This window comes from Nematostella vectensis, chromosome 4, assembly GCF_932526225.1.
Source record: "Nematostella vectensis chromosome 4, jaNemVect1.1, whole genome shotgun sequence".
In the NCBI taxonomy this organism is placed as follows: Eukaryota; Metazoa; Cnidaria; class Anthozoa; order Actiniaria; family Edwardsiidae; genus Nematostella; species Nematostella vectensis.
In genome coordinates, this window is record NC_064037.1 from 4184419 (window position 1) to 4199289 (window position 14871).

General features: G+C 41.7%; 1 protein-coding gene and 1 long non-coding RNA gene across 3 annotated transcripts; one reads left to right on the plus strand and one right to left on the minus strand.

Moving 5' to 3' along the window:
* Positions 1 to 766: 766 nt before the first annotated feature.
* On the plus strand, positions 767 to 6771 carry LOC5513123 (probable serine incorporator). 2 transcript variants are annotated; one of them, XM_048727184.1, is made up of 6 exons: positions 767 to 1151; positions 2508 to 2733; positions 3073 to 3405; positions 3937 to 4008; positions 4186 to 4546; positions 4577 to 5014. In XM_048727184.1, the coding sequence occupies exons 1-6, from the start codon at positions 921 to 923 to the stop codon at positions 4584 to 4586; spliced, it is 1233 nt and encodes a 410-aa protein (XP_048583141.1). In that variant the 5' UTR covers positions 767 to 920; the 3' UTR covers positions 4587 to 5014. The 2 variants fall into 2 exon arrangements, with proteins under 2 accessions (XP_048583141.1, XP_001633416.2); XM_001633366.3 differs by lacking the exon at positions 4577 to 5014 and adding an exon at positions 6589 to 6771 and having other exon boundaries at positions 768 to 1151; positions 4186 to 4552.
* A 2774-nt stretch (positions 6772 to 9545) lies between these two features.
* Positions 9546 to 14053, minus strand: LOC116618659. Its single transcript, XR_004296281.2, has 2 exons — positions 13276 to 14053; positions 9546 to 11072 (listed from the first exon to the last, which is right to left on the minus strand). It is a non-coding gene; the product is annotated as an uncharacterized LOC116618659 (long non-coding RNA).
* Between the last annotated feature and the right edge of the window lie 818 nt (positions 14054 to 14871).

Consider the following 14871-nt stretch of genomic DNA (forward strand, 5'->3'; position numbering starts at 1 on the left):
TAGGGGCGTACGCAGCATATAGGCCTGCAACCACTGGACTGCAAAAAAAATTTGGCAATTTTATTTGCATAACAAGGGGAAAATCTAATGTTTACTCATTCATTTTTATGTACGTAGTTTTATATATATGATGAGGATAAAAACTATAATTTTTTAATCATGGGTAGTCTACAGATGATTTCCAAACATATTGTTATGTCGTTCAGTGCCACGCGACGACTGAAGTCCTATTTCAGATCCAGGATGACAGAGGATCGTGTAATATTCTCAAAAGTCTGTCGCATTGACGCCAATTTCAAACCCAAAAGCGGGAGCTATGAAATCTTCACGGGGATGCGGGAAGAGGGGCCACGCCCTTATTCAGCTTCTGAACTGCACCTTGTTAAAATCCTGTGTACGCCCCTGTCAGGCTATTTTTAGACGCGCGGATTAGCCAATCAGTTTCGACCTTTGTGTTGACGTTTTGGCTGAGCTCAAATGCACGCGCAGTCTCAGACAAAAAGCTTCGGTACTATCGTTGCTCTCTTCTTTAACATGAATCCAACCCTACCTATGACTTTGAATTCTGGCTTGCAATTCTTTTGTTAAACAAACAAAACCGGCGGATGGTGGATAAAAACATATTCTTCCTATCCTAACTGCAATTTGCGCGTGCAGCCTCACGTCATTCGCGCGCGCGACCAACGCCAATGCCAGTCATGTGCTGATGTGAGCTAGTGTGAGCAAGCTATTTTTAGCACACTTGCGTCACATCTAATACCGCTGGCCATGCAAACACCAATCGATACGTCTTCCGAAATTTTATCCCGGAGCGGAAACTTCTAACACTTCTCTTGACGATTCCGACGTTTGTTTCATGCGCAAACAACCCTGTTATTGACCACAGTCGTTGTAAGCTTCGAGGAATACGCTTTTGAGCCATGGGAGCGGTGCTGGGGGCCTGTACCGCGGCCTCGTGTGCTGCAAATCTGGCTTGTTGTTGTGGCTCGGCTGCTTGTAGCTTATGCTGCAATTTCTGTCCAACGTGCAAGAATTCTACGTCGACTCGAATCGTGTATTCGATCTTCCTTTTGTTCGGCTTGGTGGTCTCCTGTATAGTTCTAGCGCCAGGACTAAGGCACAAACTCAACCAAATCCCATATCTTTGCGAGGTAAACTCTATAACAAACCCAACACACTTCACTTTTCTGGTTCTTTTTCCCCGTACGGTAGCAATGGTTTCTTCTTATTATATTTCACGATCCGTGATGTCTCCGACATCTACTACTTTTTATTTAGCCTTAGGTGGATAGAAATTCAAAATTAAAAAAAAAAACATTTTTTCTTTCAAATTGTAGAGAAAGTAGCCGAAGCCATGCGCTAAAATTAATAAAGTAAGTTATAGGCTAGGTCAATTTAACTTTATTACTTAATTCATATTTATAAATATTTTTTTTGATTGGTTATTTTGACTGTTTTGCCATAACATTTAGAAAAGGCAAATGGCTATTGTTTAGATTTTTTATTTTTCCCTGTAAAATTCATTTAATGTGAAATATTTTTTCCTAGAAAAAAAAAAGTTAAAAACAAAAAGTAATGCCAGGATGCGGAAACTATAAACTTCCTGCTCGATCTGTCGCTTTGATCATTACCACCAAAATATTGTTATTAAAGCTGCTCCATTTTGCATAAAAGCTAAAAGTGAAGTTTGGACAGTGACCATGGGAAGGAGATAAGAGTTTTATTCTACAAGCAAAAAATATCATGCTTTATTATACAAATTTTTTAATCAATCTTTTTGTATTTCAAGTTCTTCATGTCCTTGTATAAAATATTACAGCAGTACATTTTACTGGAATATTACACTGGAATTATAATACACCAAAAACTGGAATTCAATTCTGCCAACAGAGTCGAATTCCAGTTTTTGGTGTATTGTATTCATTGTTCTGGTACGAGATCATGACAGTTTGGGCTTTTTTATTCTACACTGTGATTATAACATATACTTCCTTAAATAGGCGCCGCTATTGTACAAAACTAAAATATTTGAAAGAAAACAAAATCAAAAGTATTTGATGCTATATGACATTCATGTTATTGTGTATTTATAAATTATTAGGCCACTCCACTCCTTGTAGTCATGCAGCAAGCACTGTTTGGTGCAAGCTTTAAATGTGCATGCTGCATTCTGGTAGTTGATTTACCTATTGTAATGCACACGCAAGCTTACAGCTGGAATAATCTAATGAGGCTACATTTACATATAGGGCTCTTCCATCTGGAACTGCATGTGTTCTTATCAAAGTCAATTTTATTATTATTTTATTATTTATGTTTATAAGGATTTCTTTGGACCATCCTAGGGGCTGAAATAGTAATAAGTTGTCATCATATATATTTGCATGTTTAATGGCTAGCCTTAACAAGCGCACAACTCCCCCTTCCCACCCACAGACTCAATACCAAAACCAGCCTCCTGGACTGCTCTCCCAAGTGTGCTAAATTGTTTGCTGTTTCAATTGCAGCATGCCAGTGAAACATGTGACAGCATTGTTGGCTACCTGGCCGTGTACCGTGTCTGTTTTGGCCTTGCCGCCTTCTTCCTGCTCTTCTGTTTACTCATGTATGGTGTGACAAGCAGTAGGGATGTCAGGTCCAAGATCCAAAACGGCTTCTGGGGAATAAAAATTCTGCTCTTTCTTGGTGCCATTGTGGCAGCATTTTTTATTCCACAAGGAAAATTCTCAGAAGGTAAATTTTATAAACCACCTTTTTGTTTGGTTCTTGCTTCTTCTGTTTTTTATATAGAAGCATAGATAACCTTATGTATGGCCAGGTTTAAGTCCTGGCTTTGAACTTGGGGTATTCTCTGAGCTCATCAGTTTTCTATAATATCAGTGGGTTTTTTTATAATAAAAGATTGCCAAAATTCAACACATCCTGTAGGATCAGCTAACATTTATTTAGAACAAAACATTTTGGAATGCATTGTGTAATGCTGGGATTGGAGGGAGGAGATACTTCCCCCTGGCCATGACCCCCAGTAAATTAAGATTCACCCCCCATCCGTAATCTCTTTTTATTTTGCAGTGTGGATGTACTTTGGTTTGATAGGCAGCTTTCTCTTCATCCTGATTCAGCTTGTTCTCCTAGTTGACTTTGCCCACACATGGAATAGTTCCTGGGTGGGCCGAATGGAGGAGTCTGGTTCTAAAGTCTGGGCTGTCCTTCTCCTGTGCGCCACCTTCCTGATGTATGGCTTTTGTGTTGCGGGAATTGTCTGTTTGTACGTGTACTTCACCTACTCCCAGGAGTCTTCTTGTCATACCAACAAGTTTTTCATCAGCTTCAACCTCATATTATGTATCATTGCATCTGTGCTGGCCATACATCCTAAGGTGCAAGAACGCCTGCCAACATCAGGTACTCAACATTCCCTTTCTACCTTGTGTGTGATGTGAAGTAGTTTGATGGGGTATGTATTCAGGGACCAGGTAGAGGTCGGAGCTGGTAGTGCTATAGCCCTACCACTTTTTGGCTTGGGTTGATTTTTTTCAGGGCTACAGATTTTTTAGGGCTCTAGATATATATTTGCTTGTCTTGGACAAATGTTTAGCCCTACCACTTTATAATGGTCTCCACGTTCCCTGGTATTTGTTTTTTATTGGGGTTGAGTGACCATCAATTCACCTGTGTGAAATGCTGTTGTGAGCTAGCTGAACTGTCTGTGTTGGCATACAACAGGCGTGCGACAATAAAGCTGGCATGTTTTTTTTATCACATTGCTCTTTGTTTAGGCTTGATCTTGTAAGTCCTAGTTATACATGTATTTTACATGTATTTTGAGTTTACAACACTTCCCCCAAATCAAAACCATGCCTATGCATAAACATTGGGAAATTGAAACTATTCTGATTGATTCCAAACAAATAGTAACTGTCACCCTCTGTGCAGGTCTTCTGCAGGCTTCTGTGATCTCCTTGTATACTGTGTACCTGACGTGGTCAGCCTTGTCATTCCAGCCCGGTAAGGCACAAGTTATCGTAGGTATATGCAGAGGAAAGTACCAACCAAATGTGTTGAATTTGGAAGATGCTAATCCTAACCCTAGCTTCATTCCACTCCATCATTTTATTATCATTTTTTTCAAAAATGACTAACAAGAACCCACAAATAAAACACCATTGTTTTTTTAATTTATAGACAAAAACTGCAATGGTTTCTATGAAACTCACATCACCTTGGCTGGAATGGACAGCCAGGCAATCATCGGTGTCATCCTCATGTTTGTGATGGTTGTGTATGCCAGCGTCCGCACTGCGAGCAGTTCCCAAGTTGGCAAACTGGGAATGTCATCGCCAAAGCATTCCTCAGCTCTTGATAAAGAAACAACTGTGTTATCAGAGGGAGATGAGACCAGGAGTGACGTGGGGCTGGTTGAAGAGGGTGGTGGAGGTCGTAGGGTGTATGATGACGAAGATGGGGGTGTGGCTTACAGTTACTCCTTCTATCACTTTATGCTAATGCTTGCATCACTCTACATCATGATGACTCTCACCAACTGGTACAAGTAAGTGATGACTCTCGCCAACTGGTACAAGTAAGTGATGACTCTCACCAACTGGTACAAGTAAGTGATGACTCTCACCAACTGGTACAAGTAAGTGATGACTCTCACCAACTGGTACAAGTAAGTGATGACTCTCACCAACTGGTACAAGTAAGTGATGACTCTCACCAACTGGTACAAGTAAGTGATGACTCTCACCAACTGGTACAAGTAAGTGGTGACTCTCACCAACTGGTACAAGTAAGTGATGACTCTCACCAACTGGTACAAGTAAGTGATGACTCTCACCAACTGGTACAAGTAAGTGATGACTCTCACCAACTGGTACAAGTAAGTGATGACTCTCACCAACTGGTACAAGTGATGACTCTCACCAACTGGTACAAGTAAGTGATGACTCTCACCAACTGGTACAAGTAAGTGGTGACTCTCACCAACTGGTACAAGTAAGTGATGACTCTCACCAACTGGTACAAGTAAGTGATGACTCTCACCAACTGGTACAAGTGATGACTCTCACCAACTGGTACAAGTAAGTGATGACTCTCACCAACTGGAACAAGTAAGTGATGACTCTCACCAACTGGAACAAGTAAGTGATGACTCTCACCAACTGGTACAAGTAAGTGATGACTCTCACCAACTGGTACAAGTAAGTGATGACTCTCACCAACTGGTACAAGTAAGTGATGACTCTCACCAACTGGTACAAGTAAGTGATGACTCTCACCAACTGGAACAAGTAAGTGATGACTCTCACCAACTGGTACAAGTAAGTGATGACTCTCACCAACTGGAACAAGTAAGTGATGACTCTCACCAACTGGAACAAGTAAGTGATGACTCTCACCAACTGGTACAAGTAAGTGATGACTCTCACCAACTGGAACAAGTAAGTGATGACTCTCACCAACTGGTACAAGTAAGTGATGACTCTCACCAACTGGTACAAGTAAGTGATGACTCTCACCAACTGGTACAAGTAAGTGATGACTCTCACCAACTGGTACAAGTAAGTGATGACTCTCACCAACTGGTACAAGTAAGTGATGACTCTCACCAACTGGTACAAGTAAGTGATGACTCTCACCAACTGGTACAAGTAAGTGATGACTCTCACCAACTGGTACAAGTAAGTGATGACTCTCACCAACTGGAACAAGTAAGTGATGACTCTCACCAACTGGTACAAGTAAGTGATGACTCTCACCAACTGGAACAAGTAAGTGATGACTCTCACCAACTGGAACAAGTAAGTGATGACTCTCACCAACTGGTACAAGTAAGTGATGACTCTCACCAACTGGAACAAGTAAGTGATGACTCTCACCAACTGGTACAAGTAAGTGATGACTCTCACCAACTGGTACAAGTAAGTGATGACTCTCACCAACTGGTACAAGTAAGTGATGACTCTCACCAACTGGTACAAGTAAGTGATGACTCTCACCAACTGGTACAAGTAAGTGATGACTCTCACCAACTGGTACAAGTAAGTGGTGACTCTCACCAACTGGTACAAGTAAGTGGTGACTCTCACCAACTGGTACAAGTAAGTGGTGACTCTCACCAACTGGTACAAGTAAGTGGTGACTCTCACCAACTGGTTCAAAAGCAGTAAGGCAGTTTGCATCTGTCTTTGGACATAATGGTATTTGGGGCGGTGTATGAGGAGGGGCAAGGGAGGGGCCTGCCTACCACCTTATAAAGTGGACGGCAGCGTCTCCCACTTTTCTTAGCAGAAAATGTGAAGTTTGTTTAGATGAAAGTTTACATGCCTAGATATGAATCAAATGTTACATTGATCAGTTGCTTGATAAAAGACTTCATTATACCATTTTTCATTTTTTAAACTGTTCATTTTTAGCAGTACTCTACAGTATGTCAAACCCAGGTACCTTATATATTTAGGGTACTTATAAACAAGCTTCTGTTTGTATAAAATCCCATAGAACACTTGCGGCCATTATTTAACCATTACTTACCCTATATTTCTTATCTTGTTAAATTGTTGAAGTTTTTTTTTCTTTCTCCAGGCCAGTTGGCTCTGATTTTTCTAAACTGCAGTACAGCGAGACAGCGGTTTGGGTCAAGATAGCCTCGAGTTGGTTGTGCCAGTTAATCTATATCTGGACTTTATTGGCCCCTGCATTGTTCCCTGACCGAGATTTCTCCTAAATAAGCAGAAAGGCGAGGATCAAGGGGTCTTTTGTTGCAAACAGAAGGAGAATATTTACATGAGTTTTTCAACAATGCCGGATGCAACATGTAGCATGGTGTTTCAAATTAAATCAGGTCCGTACCCATGGGGGGGGGAAGCTGAGTGCAGGAGGTGCACCCCCCCACTACAGCCGAAGGTCTGCTTTCGGTTCTCAATAGACGTGCTATATGTAGACAAAACTATAAAGCATAAGCTAGATCACTCTGATATGTAGTCAAATCCAACAATTAACGTCCCATGGAGATATTGCAAGGACATAAAAAAAATCCTTTTTTTGTTTTTTTCGGGGGTGGTCAGATTTTTATCGGAGAACTCACTCCGCCGCCACCCCCCCACCCCCTGGAAAAATTAGGTCCACTATTTCGGATTTTGCACCCCCCCAAGAAAAATACTGGGTACGGGCCTGTAAATGCTTAGAAAGTAGCCAAGGAAAAGAAATAAGAAATGACATAATCACTGATTCACAAGTCAAAGTGCAACTGCAAAAATTAGGTAAAACAGTTACAGTTACAGTTTGCGAGACAGACATGAATTTCTAGGCTTCTAAGTTTCGTCATACTCTGAAGCTCATTGGATTATTTTTTGTAGTGTTGATGGCTAGTAAAATTCATGTTCTAGAGATTTTGGATGGGAAGTTTTCCATTTACTACACATGTAAAATAAAATCAGTGTTTGTTATTACCCTGTGATTTATCATGTTAATATGTAGATAAACCAGTCAAGTGGCCCAAACTGCCGTCTACATGAGCAAATTTTCATTGACAAATTTTTATTTAGCTTGTATAGTAGATGCCATCAAAATAATTAAAACTATTTGAAATATTATATATGAATTGAGTATTTTTACAACCAGATATGATTTACAATGCTTATTGTGATTTACTTAAAAAAAAAAAAAAAAGCAAATCAGTTACAAGAATCTCATCTTTTGTGTCTCTTTCCAATAATGATCTCAGCTTTCCAAGAATGATCTCGGGTTTTCAAGAATAATCCCATGTTTCTGGGAATGATCCAAGGTGTCCAATAATGATCTTAGGTGTCCAATGATGATCTCAGGTATCCAATGATGATCTTAGGTATGCAAGAATGACCTCAGAGGTTTACAATAATAATCTCACAGTGGTCCAAGAATGATATCAGGTGTCCAAGAATGAACTTAGGTTTCCAAGAATAATCACAGGTTTTCAACAATGTTTTTAGAAAACCAAATATAATTTTAAAGACCTTGGCATTTGAACTCTCCCCCGTAGTTTCAGACTTATACAATTCAACCAATTCATCTCTACGGAAAGGTTACCTCCTACCTATACTCAAGCGGGCGACGGTATGCCCTCTCCCTAAGCAGAAGCCCCGAAAAACAATAGACAGTGACATCCGTCCGATTTCCCTGACCTGCCAAGTAGCTAAACTGATGGAAGGGTTTACACTGTCTAGGACTCTCCTTAACATCTTGGACCGCATGGACAGAAACCAATTTGCCGTTGCAAAGAAATCTACCGAGCAAGCTATCGTCTTTGTTCAAACTTCTAGGCGTGTAAGTGTCAGATGACTTATGGGGTGCGCACGTGGACTAGGCCAACCGTAGATTATACGCATTGAGGCGGCCTAAGCGTTGTGGCGTATCACCGATATGGTGTTGGTTTATTGCTCCCTTATACGATCTGTAACGCATCGGTGGTATGTGTACGCATCGGTGGTATTTGCTAACATGCCACAATACCTTGCGAACTATCTTGAGGCTACTCAAAAACGAGCATTGAGAGTTATTTATCCGAACAATTTCTATGTAGCTGCCTTGAAATAAAATAATGTTTTTTTGAGCCCAAGGGAGGGGTGGGGTGTGGTGGGTGCCAGTGCACCTCCCCTAGATCCGCCACAGCCCATTACGACCTGCAGAGATCGGCAGGTGACATTCCGTCGCTAATCAACGAACACAGACCGTTTCGGAAATTTTGTTTCCTGTAAATATGCATGTGAATTATAGCGGAGCTCCCACGAGACGAAGCGCCGCGAGATGGTAAACAATCGACTCGAGTTTTGGTGACGCGATGTCCGTCCGTCCCCAAAAAGCATGGTATGACAACCAAACGGCAGGTGTCATGTATGTGTCAAGGGAGGTTTAAAACTATGGTCACGTGGTTTGTGACGTCATCGATGACGTCACTAGAGCAAAAATATGTTGACGTCATCAAAATAAAAAAAATATATATTTTACGAAGGAAACATCGTATGGCAACCAAACTCGGTATGTGTCAATTGTAACGTCATCAACGTAGAAAACATTCATATCTCGTGAAAGAAACATTGTATAACAACCAAACTTGATGGGTGTCATGTATGTGTCAAGGGCGGTGCAAAGATATTGTCACGTGAAGCGTGACGTCATCGATGACGTCACTAAAAGTAAAACTACCCTGACGTCGAAACATCGTATGACAGCTAAACTTGTTATGTGTGTGTGTTATGTGGGGGGAAGGGGGTTTAACGAATTGGGCGCGTGATTTGTGAAATCGTCAAAAACAGAAATATAATAATAATTTTTAAATTTTCTTAAATTATTAAGCGAGAATGAAGCAAAGCTTTGGTCGTTTGGAGCTCCGCTTTTAGGCAATAGCTAAATCTGTCGCACGGCTTCATGCTGACCGTACCTGTAATTCAGGTCCTCGACAAATGACACGATTAAACATATTATTATCATATTATTTGAGAAGTACTCCGATACCATTTTCCTGCACCCCCTTTTCCCTATAATGTCGATCACAAGGCAATACATGTTATAAAATGATGTTTATTTAACAAAATACATGCAATGCTTAGGTTTATCACTACAATAAAACCAATACATTCCAAAATTATGGGTGTTGAGGCCAGATTTGAAATATCCTGCCACATTTGTAATAAGGTAGACCACATTTGTAATAAACTATCCATATCTCATGAAAGAAACATCGCAAAACAACAAAACTTGGTCCACTAAACAGACGATGTGCTAACCGCAATGTGTTTCTGTGTCACCTTATAACAAAAAGTGGCCTCAATAAGGGGTATTTGCTCAAAGTGATACTAATGCCTTTCTGTGTTTCTATGTACAAAAAATGCTGTATACAATATTGGGCGGGGTCCCAAGGACCTGCCTTGGCCGTCGATATTCAGGATATTGCCTGCCTATCCTATGTTCTCTGATACGCGAATGATTGGTTATCCAAAGTGACATAGTTACAGCGTCGAGTGTGCAAACTTTGTAAAAGCCAATGAATGTTCTTCAATGTTGTCCAAAAATCTATCCTATAATATCAATACTCAAGTGTTTATCTACAAAATAGGGAGAAAAAGAAATTGATTTAAACTCATGACAATTTTTAAATCCTTTTCTCTGCCTTACCACCCGTGTCAGTTACTATGGTTACTGAAGTACTGCCATGGCATCGTATTCAAGGGGAGGAATAGGCAACTTGCACTAACAGATCACGTGACTTTTGTGGCAAATTCAAGCCAAGATAAACACAGAAATGAATGCGTACATCACGCCAAAAAAAAAAAACAAAAAAATCATATATTCAAATGAACATAAGACATTTTTGACAAGAAACTTCCTTGCTGATGTTGTTATTTTGCCATAAAAGACTGAGCTCGCGCAAGTTTGTCACCAAGTCGAATGATCTGTTAGCGTAAGTCGCCTATTCCTTTTCTTAAGTAAGATGCCTCCAGTAACCACTTGGTCGCCTATTTGGTCGCCTATTTGGTCTGTCAAGAGTCCAGAGACGGTGCCACCCCTTGCCACTCCCACAGTACCATCACAGACTCGTCGTGTCTTCTCGTGCTTCGCAACTGACTATGGCGGTGGTGGTAAGTAATGCTGTACCATTCGGCGCGTTATGAGCCTTCGCCGCCTCTGCTTCTTCCGTCTCGACCACTACGTTGTCCCTCCCTTGCTCGTTCTTCCCTATCAGGATGGGCGTGTCAATGGGATAGCAGCGGGGCGGCCACTGCATATGAACGCGATGGTCGCTACCGTCTTCGCTGTCGTCGTTCTGTTGTCTCAGGCTTCGGATAAACGTGTACAGTGAAAGGAGGATTAGAATGGCGAGCGCGGCAGATGCACACGACACGGCTATTAAACTTGCTTGATTCATTACGACCTGAAGAAAGAAAAGCCACAGTTAGTCTTTTAGACTGATCTCATCGTAACCTGGGTTCCAGAGGTTCTCGCGCTGTAGAAAGAGTGACAAACGTGTGGGCGTGTCGGCGGCGTGATTGAGACTTATCGCTCGTCGAAGCCAGTGGAGGAGTGTCGGGTCTCTGAAATTCGAAAATTCGGGTTCAAAAACAAAACTATTCCTCGATGAATATGCTGGATGCTGAGTGTAGAATGCTAGGGGTAGGTGAGGTTAGGGACAGGGTACAAAGCGGAGTAAGCATGGTCCTGATATAATATCGAACGTATAGTTTTGTCTACAAATAGCACGTCCATTGGGAACCGAAAAAGGACTTTCGGCCGTTGTGTGTGTGTGTGTGTGGGGGGGGGGGGGGGGGGGGGGTACGGGCCTCATCACCGATGTTACGGCTGAGAGAAAGGGACTGTAGAAACGCTAAGACTGCAGGAAGAAAGGCTCGATAATATAAATCTTCCACGCACATATCCAACATAGCTTTGACGAGCACGTCAGAGCTCAAGAGGCTTATATTCTGAACCGCTCAATCAAACCCACACCAGAATGTAAAGTTTGACAGCAAAACCTGCGCTGAAGCACGTCTAGCCACCACGCGGCCCTAAACATGCATGTTCACAAGTCAACATTGCCATGGTGATGACGTATGGCCGCAAAGTTGATAAGAGGATTTGGAGTAACTATTAACAATAAAACAGTAGGATAATTGACCATGAATGAGCGAGGGAAGGGGGGGGGGGGCTCATTTTCCTGGACAATCATACCCCAATTCTAATCTTTTCTACCGTTATTAACACCAAATCTTACAAATGTAGAGAAGAGTTCCGGTTCCTGTTTCATCTCAGAACCTTTAATAAACTACGAAAGAATTGAGCGCAGAGAGCGCCATAGCCTTGTCTCCTTGCTTCTATTGGCTGACAGCTAGTAGGTTAATGACGCCATTTTGGATTTGCTGCTCGCCACGAATAGAATGCGAGACAACAGACAGACAGAGGGCTGTCACAATACGCCTCGGAACGAGGCTAAGAGCGCCCATGATCTCGAAAAGGGATGGAATCAATCACGGCAGGCGACGAGTGCGCGATGCGGGAACTTCACCTTTAACTTGGCACCGGAAGCCACCCAGCGCACCGGAAGCGGCGATCGGCTTGTTTATTTCACAAACACCAACGGTGCTTGTTTTTTTTTTCAGGAAAGATCTCTCGGTAACATATCTCACCCTCTTCAACTCACGGAATTATTTTATCAGATAAATATAGTTTTTGCTCCGATCCTGGTTCCAGAGCCTCGAGCGTCTCTCTATTAAGTGGCCAGCGAGAGAGACGTTCGAGGCTCTGGAACCAGGGTATATTCTATGCTGTCGCCGTGTGAATTAATTAAAATGTAATATTGAATATAGAATCTTTCAACAACCGGAAGTATATAGCATTCTGATTTGGGAGGTCGAGGACTAGATTAGTAGGAAAACAGGCCGAGGATGGTTGGTTAAATACGTGGTTAAAGAAAGTTGTTTAAATAAGTAGGAAAAAATACAGAAATTTACCTAAAAACTCATTCATTCTGTATTCACAGTGCCCTTGGGCAAGGTTCCCACTGAGCTTAAAGCGATAAACATATTTATATTTACGTACACAGAGCTTAATAACCTGAAGCCTGATCATAGGGTTTTATAGACGCGCAATGATCTATTCAAAGTCAAAGCCGTGTTTGTGTGATCAACTGAGTAAACAAGACGAAAGCATAAGCAGAAGGTGACGGTTTTGTGGAGCCGACAAAACAAAAGGAAAAAATCCGGCGTTTTGGGATTGTTTTTGGGTGGCTTTTTTGCCTTAGACCTAAACACGGAATGAAAAAATCAAAGAGTACAGGAACAATAAATGAGTTCTCCAGCAAACACAAATAACGAGGATGTTTTAGGCGAGATTTTCATTATTAGACTGTCATGATAACATTGCACCTAGGCACTTTAGATTCTAGTTTAAGACTATTTCTGATCGAAGATTATGGTCCTCGAAGAAAGTTATTGCGCGCTATCATGACACTGGTCTAAACCGGGGTAACATCACACTCAGACGACGCTGAACAGATGGTAGGCTCCCAAGCGATAAAACAGCTCCCTTACCCTCAACATAGTTAGTAGACTAACTATGCCCTCAACAACCATATAAGCACATGCAAAACTTAGGAAATAAAACCTATGGTTTTACTTATATTAAAAGATAACCTGGATACCGCGTGTATTAATCATACCCGTGCTAAGACTCATTCTCCGGAGTTTCTGCAATCCAAACAATAGCGCTACTGTTAGCTGGTAAAATAATACGATAGCTTACCTTCTAGTTTACTCTTTAGTGAAGAATTTAACTTTGTTAGCAATCGGATTTCGTCGGCTCTAGCTCAGTGGTATCCCGGCGGCGCAGAATTTTCGCTGCCTTTGCCTCGAGTTCCCGCCGTTTGATTGTGTGGATTCGGTGTCAGCGCGCGTGAAATCGACCTCTTGATTCTATCAGCAGTTCCCGAATAACAGATGAGTGACAAAAACCCGGAAAATTCGGAATGGAATAAAAAGGCAAAATAGTTAGTGTGCCTTAGTCACGGGTGGTAAGGTAAAGGCGGCGGTGCGGTGTAAAAGGGTGCGGGTCTGGAAAATGCAATAGTTCTCGTTTCAGTTTTAGTTCTACCACAAAAGGCTTACAAAGGAAGATAGGTATTTCCGTACATACGGGTGTCTTCGTATGTCCCCCCTTTTACGCTTTTCCCAGGCTTTTCGCGGTCCCGTTAAGAGATTTTAGATTTCGTGTGAAGTACACAGTAAGCAAAACGCGCGCCAAAAAGTGATAAGAAAGTCATAGAAACCGGCTCTCTTTACTGCTAAAAACTTGTCCAAAATGCGTCATTTAGTAAAAATTACAGGTAGGCCTTAGTGTATAAGAATGGTCTAAGACCACCTTAAGTGGAATCTATGGAAAAACAAATAATTCAATTTGTTAATTTCCAGGTACCAAGAAGAGCTAAACACCAATAAGATGTGACCTTCTTTGCCAAAGCAGGAAGCCTGTATAACAATTGTTTGGTCAAACCAGTTTGCCGAGTGTAGAATAGAATTATTAAGAAATGGAGAGTTCAAAAGAATCTACCCGCGGGTGAGGGGGGGGGGGGGACTCCGATAAAAGCAGAGGGGGGGTGATCGTCGGCAAAATCGATTTTAACCCTAAGGGCACTTTAGGTGTGGTCAACAGAAATAGCAAATTGGGTGTGTTCGAAGGTATTTTTAACCCAGCAGAATCGAAAAAATATGGCTTAGGGATAGCAGTTAGGCGAAATTTTATACCCTTAAAGATAGGACGATCACCCCCGTCTACTTTCTGGAAACCATTCCCCCCCCCCTCCCCCCACCCACCCACACACACCACCACCCCGGGAGAATTCACCTACCAAGTTTGGTTGTCCACTTTACCCCCCCCCCCCCCCCCCCCCCCCCCCCCCCCCCCCCCCCCCCCCGTAAAGACTCATTCTACAAAACCAAAATACATAAAAAAAGATGCTTTGCTTTAATAAATACTAAATAATAAATACATTTTATGTATAATGAATAACATCACAAGCACTATCAAGCACTACTCACGTAAGTTCCTCTGTGTAAAGCTATGCCTGAAAGAGGCCTGGAACTAGCAAACGTGTAGCCGCTGACACTATTTTAAATATTTTTAATAATCTGTAGATTTTTTCATGTTCTAAATAGATGACTCTCCATTTTGCTTGAATAATATCCTTATCGTGTTTGAGAATGGTATAGAGTTGCCTTTTCTATATTGCTGCTCATTGCTGGCTCTGTATAAACTAAGATCGTTTAAATAACGACATTTTCATGCTCGTATAGAGCACCATTTCCTCGCACTTATTTATGGACATACTTTAGACATCTATGT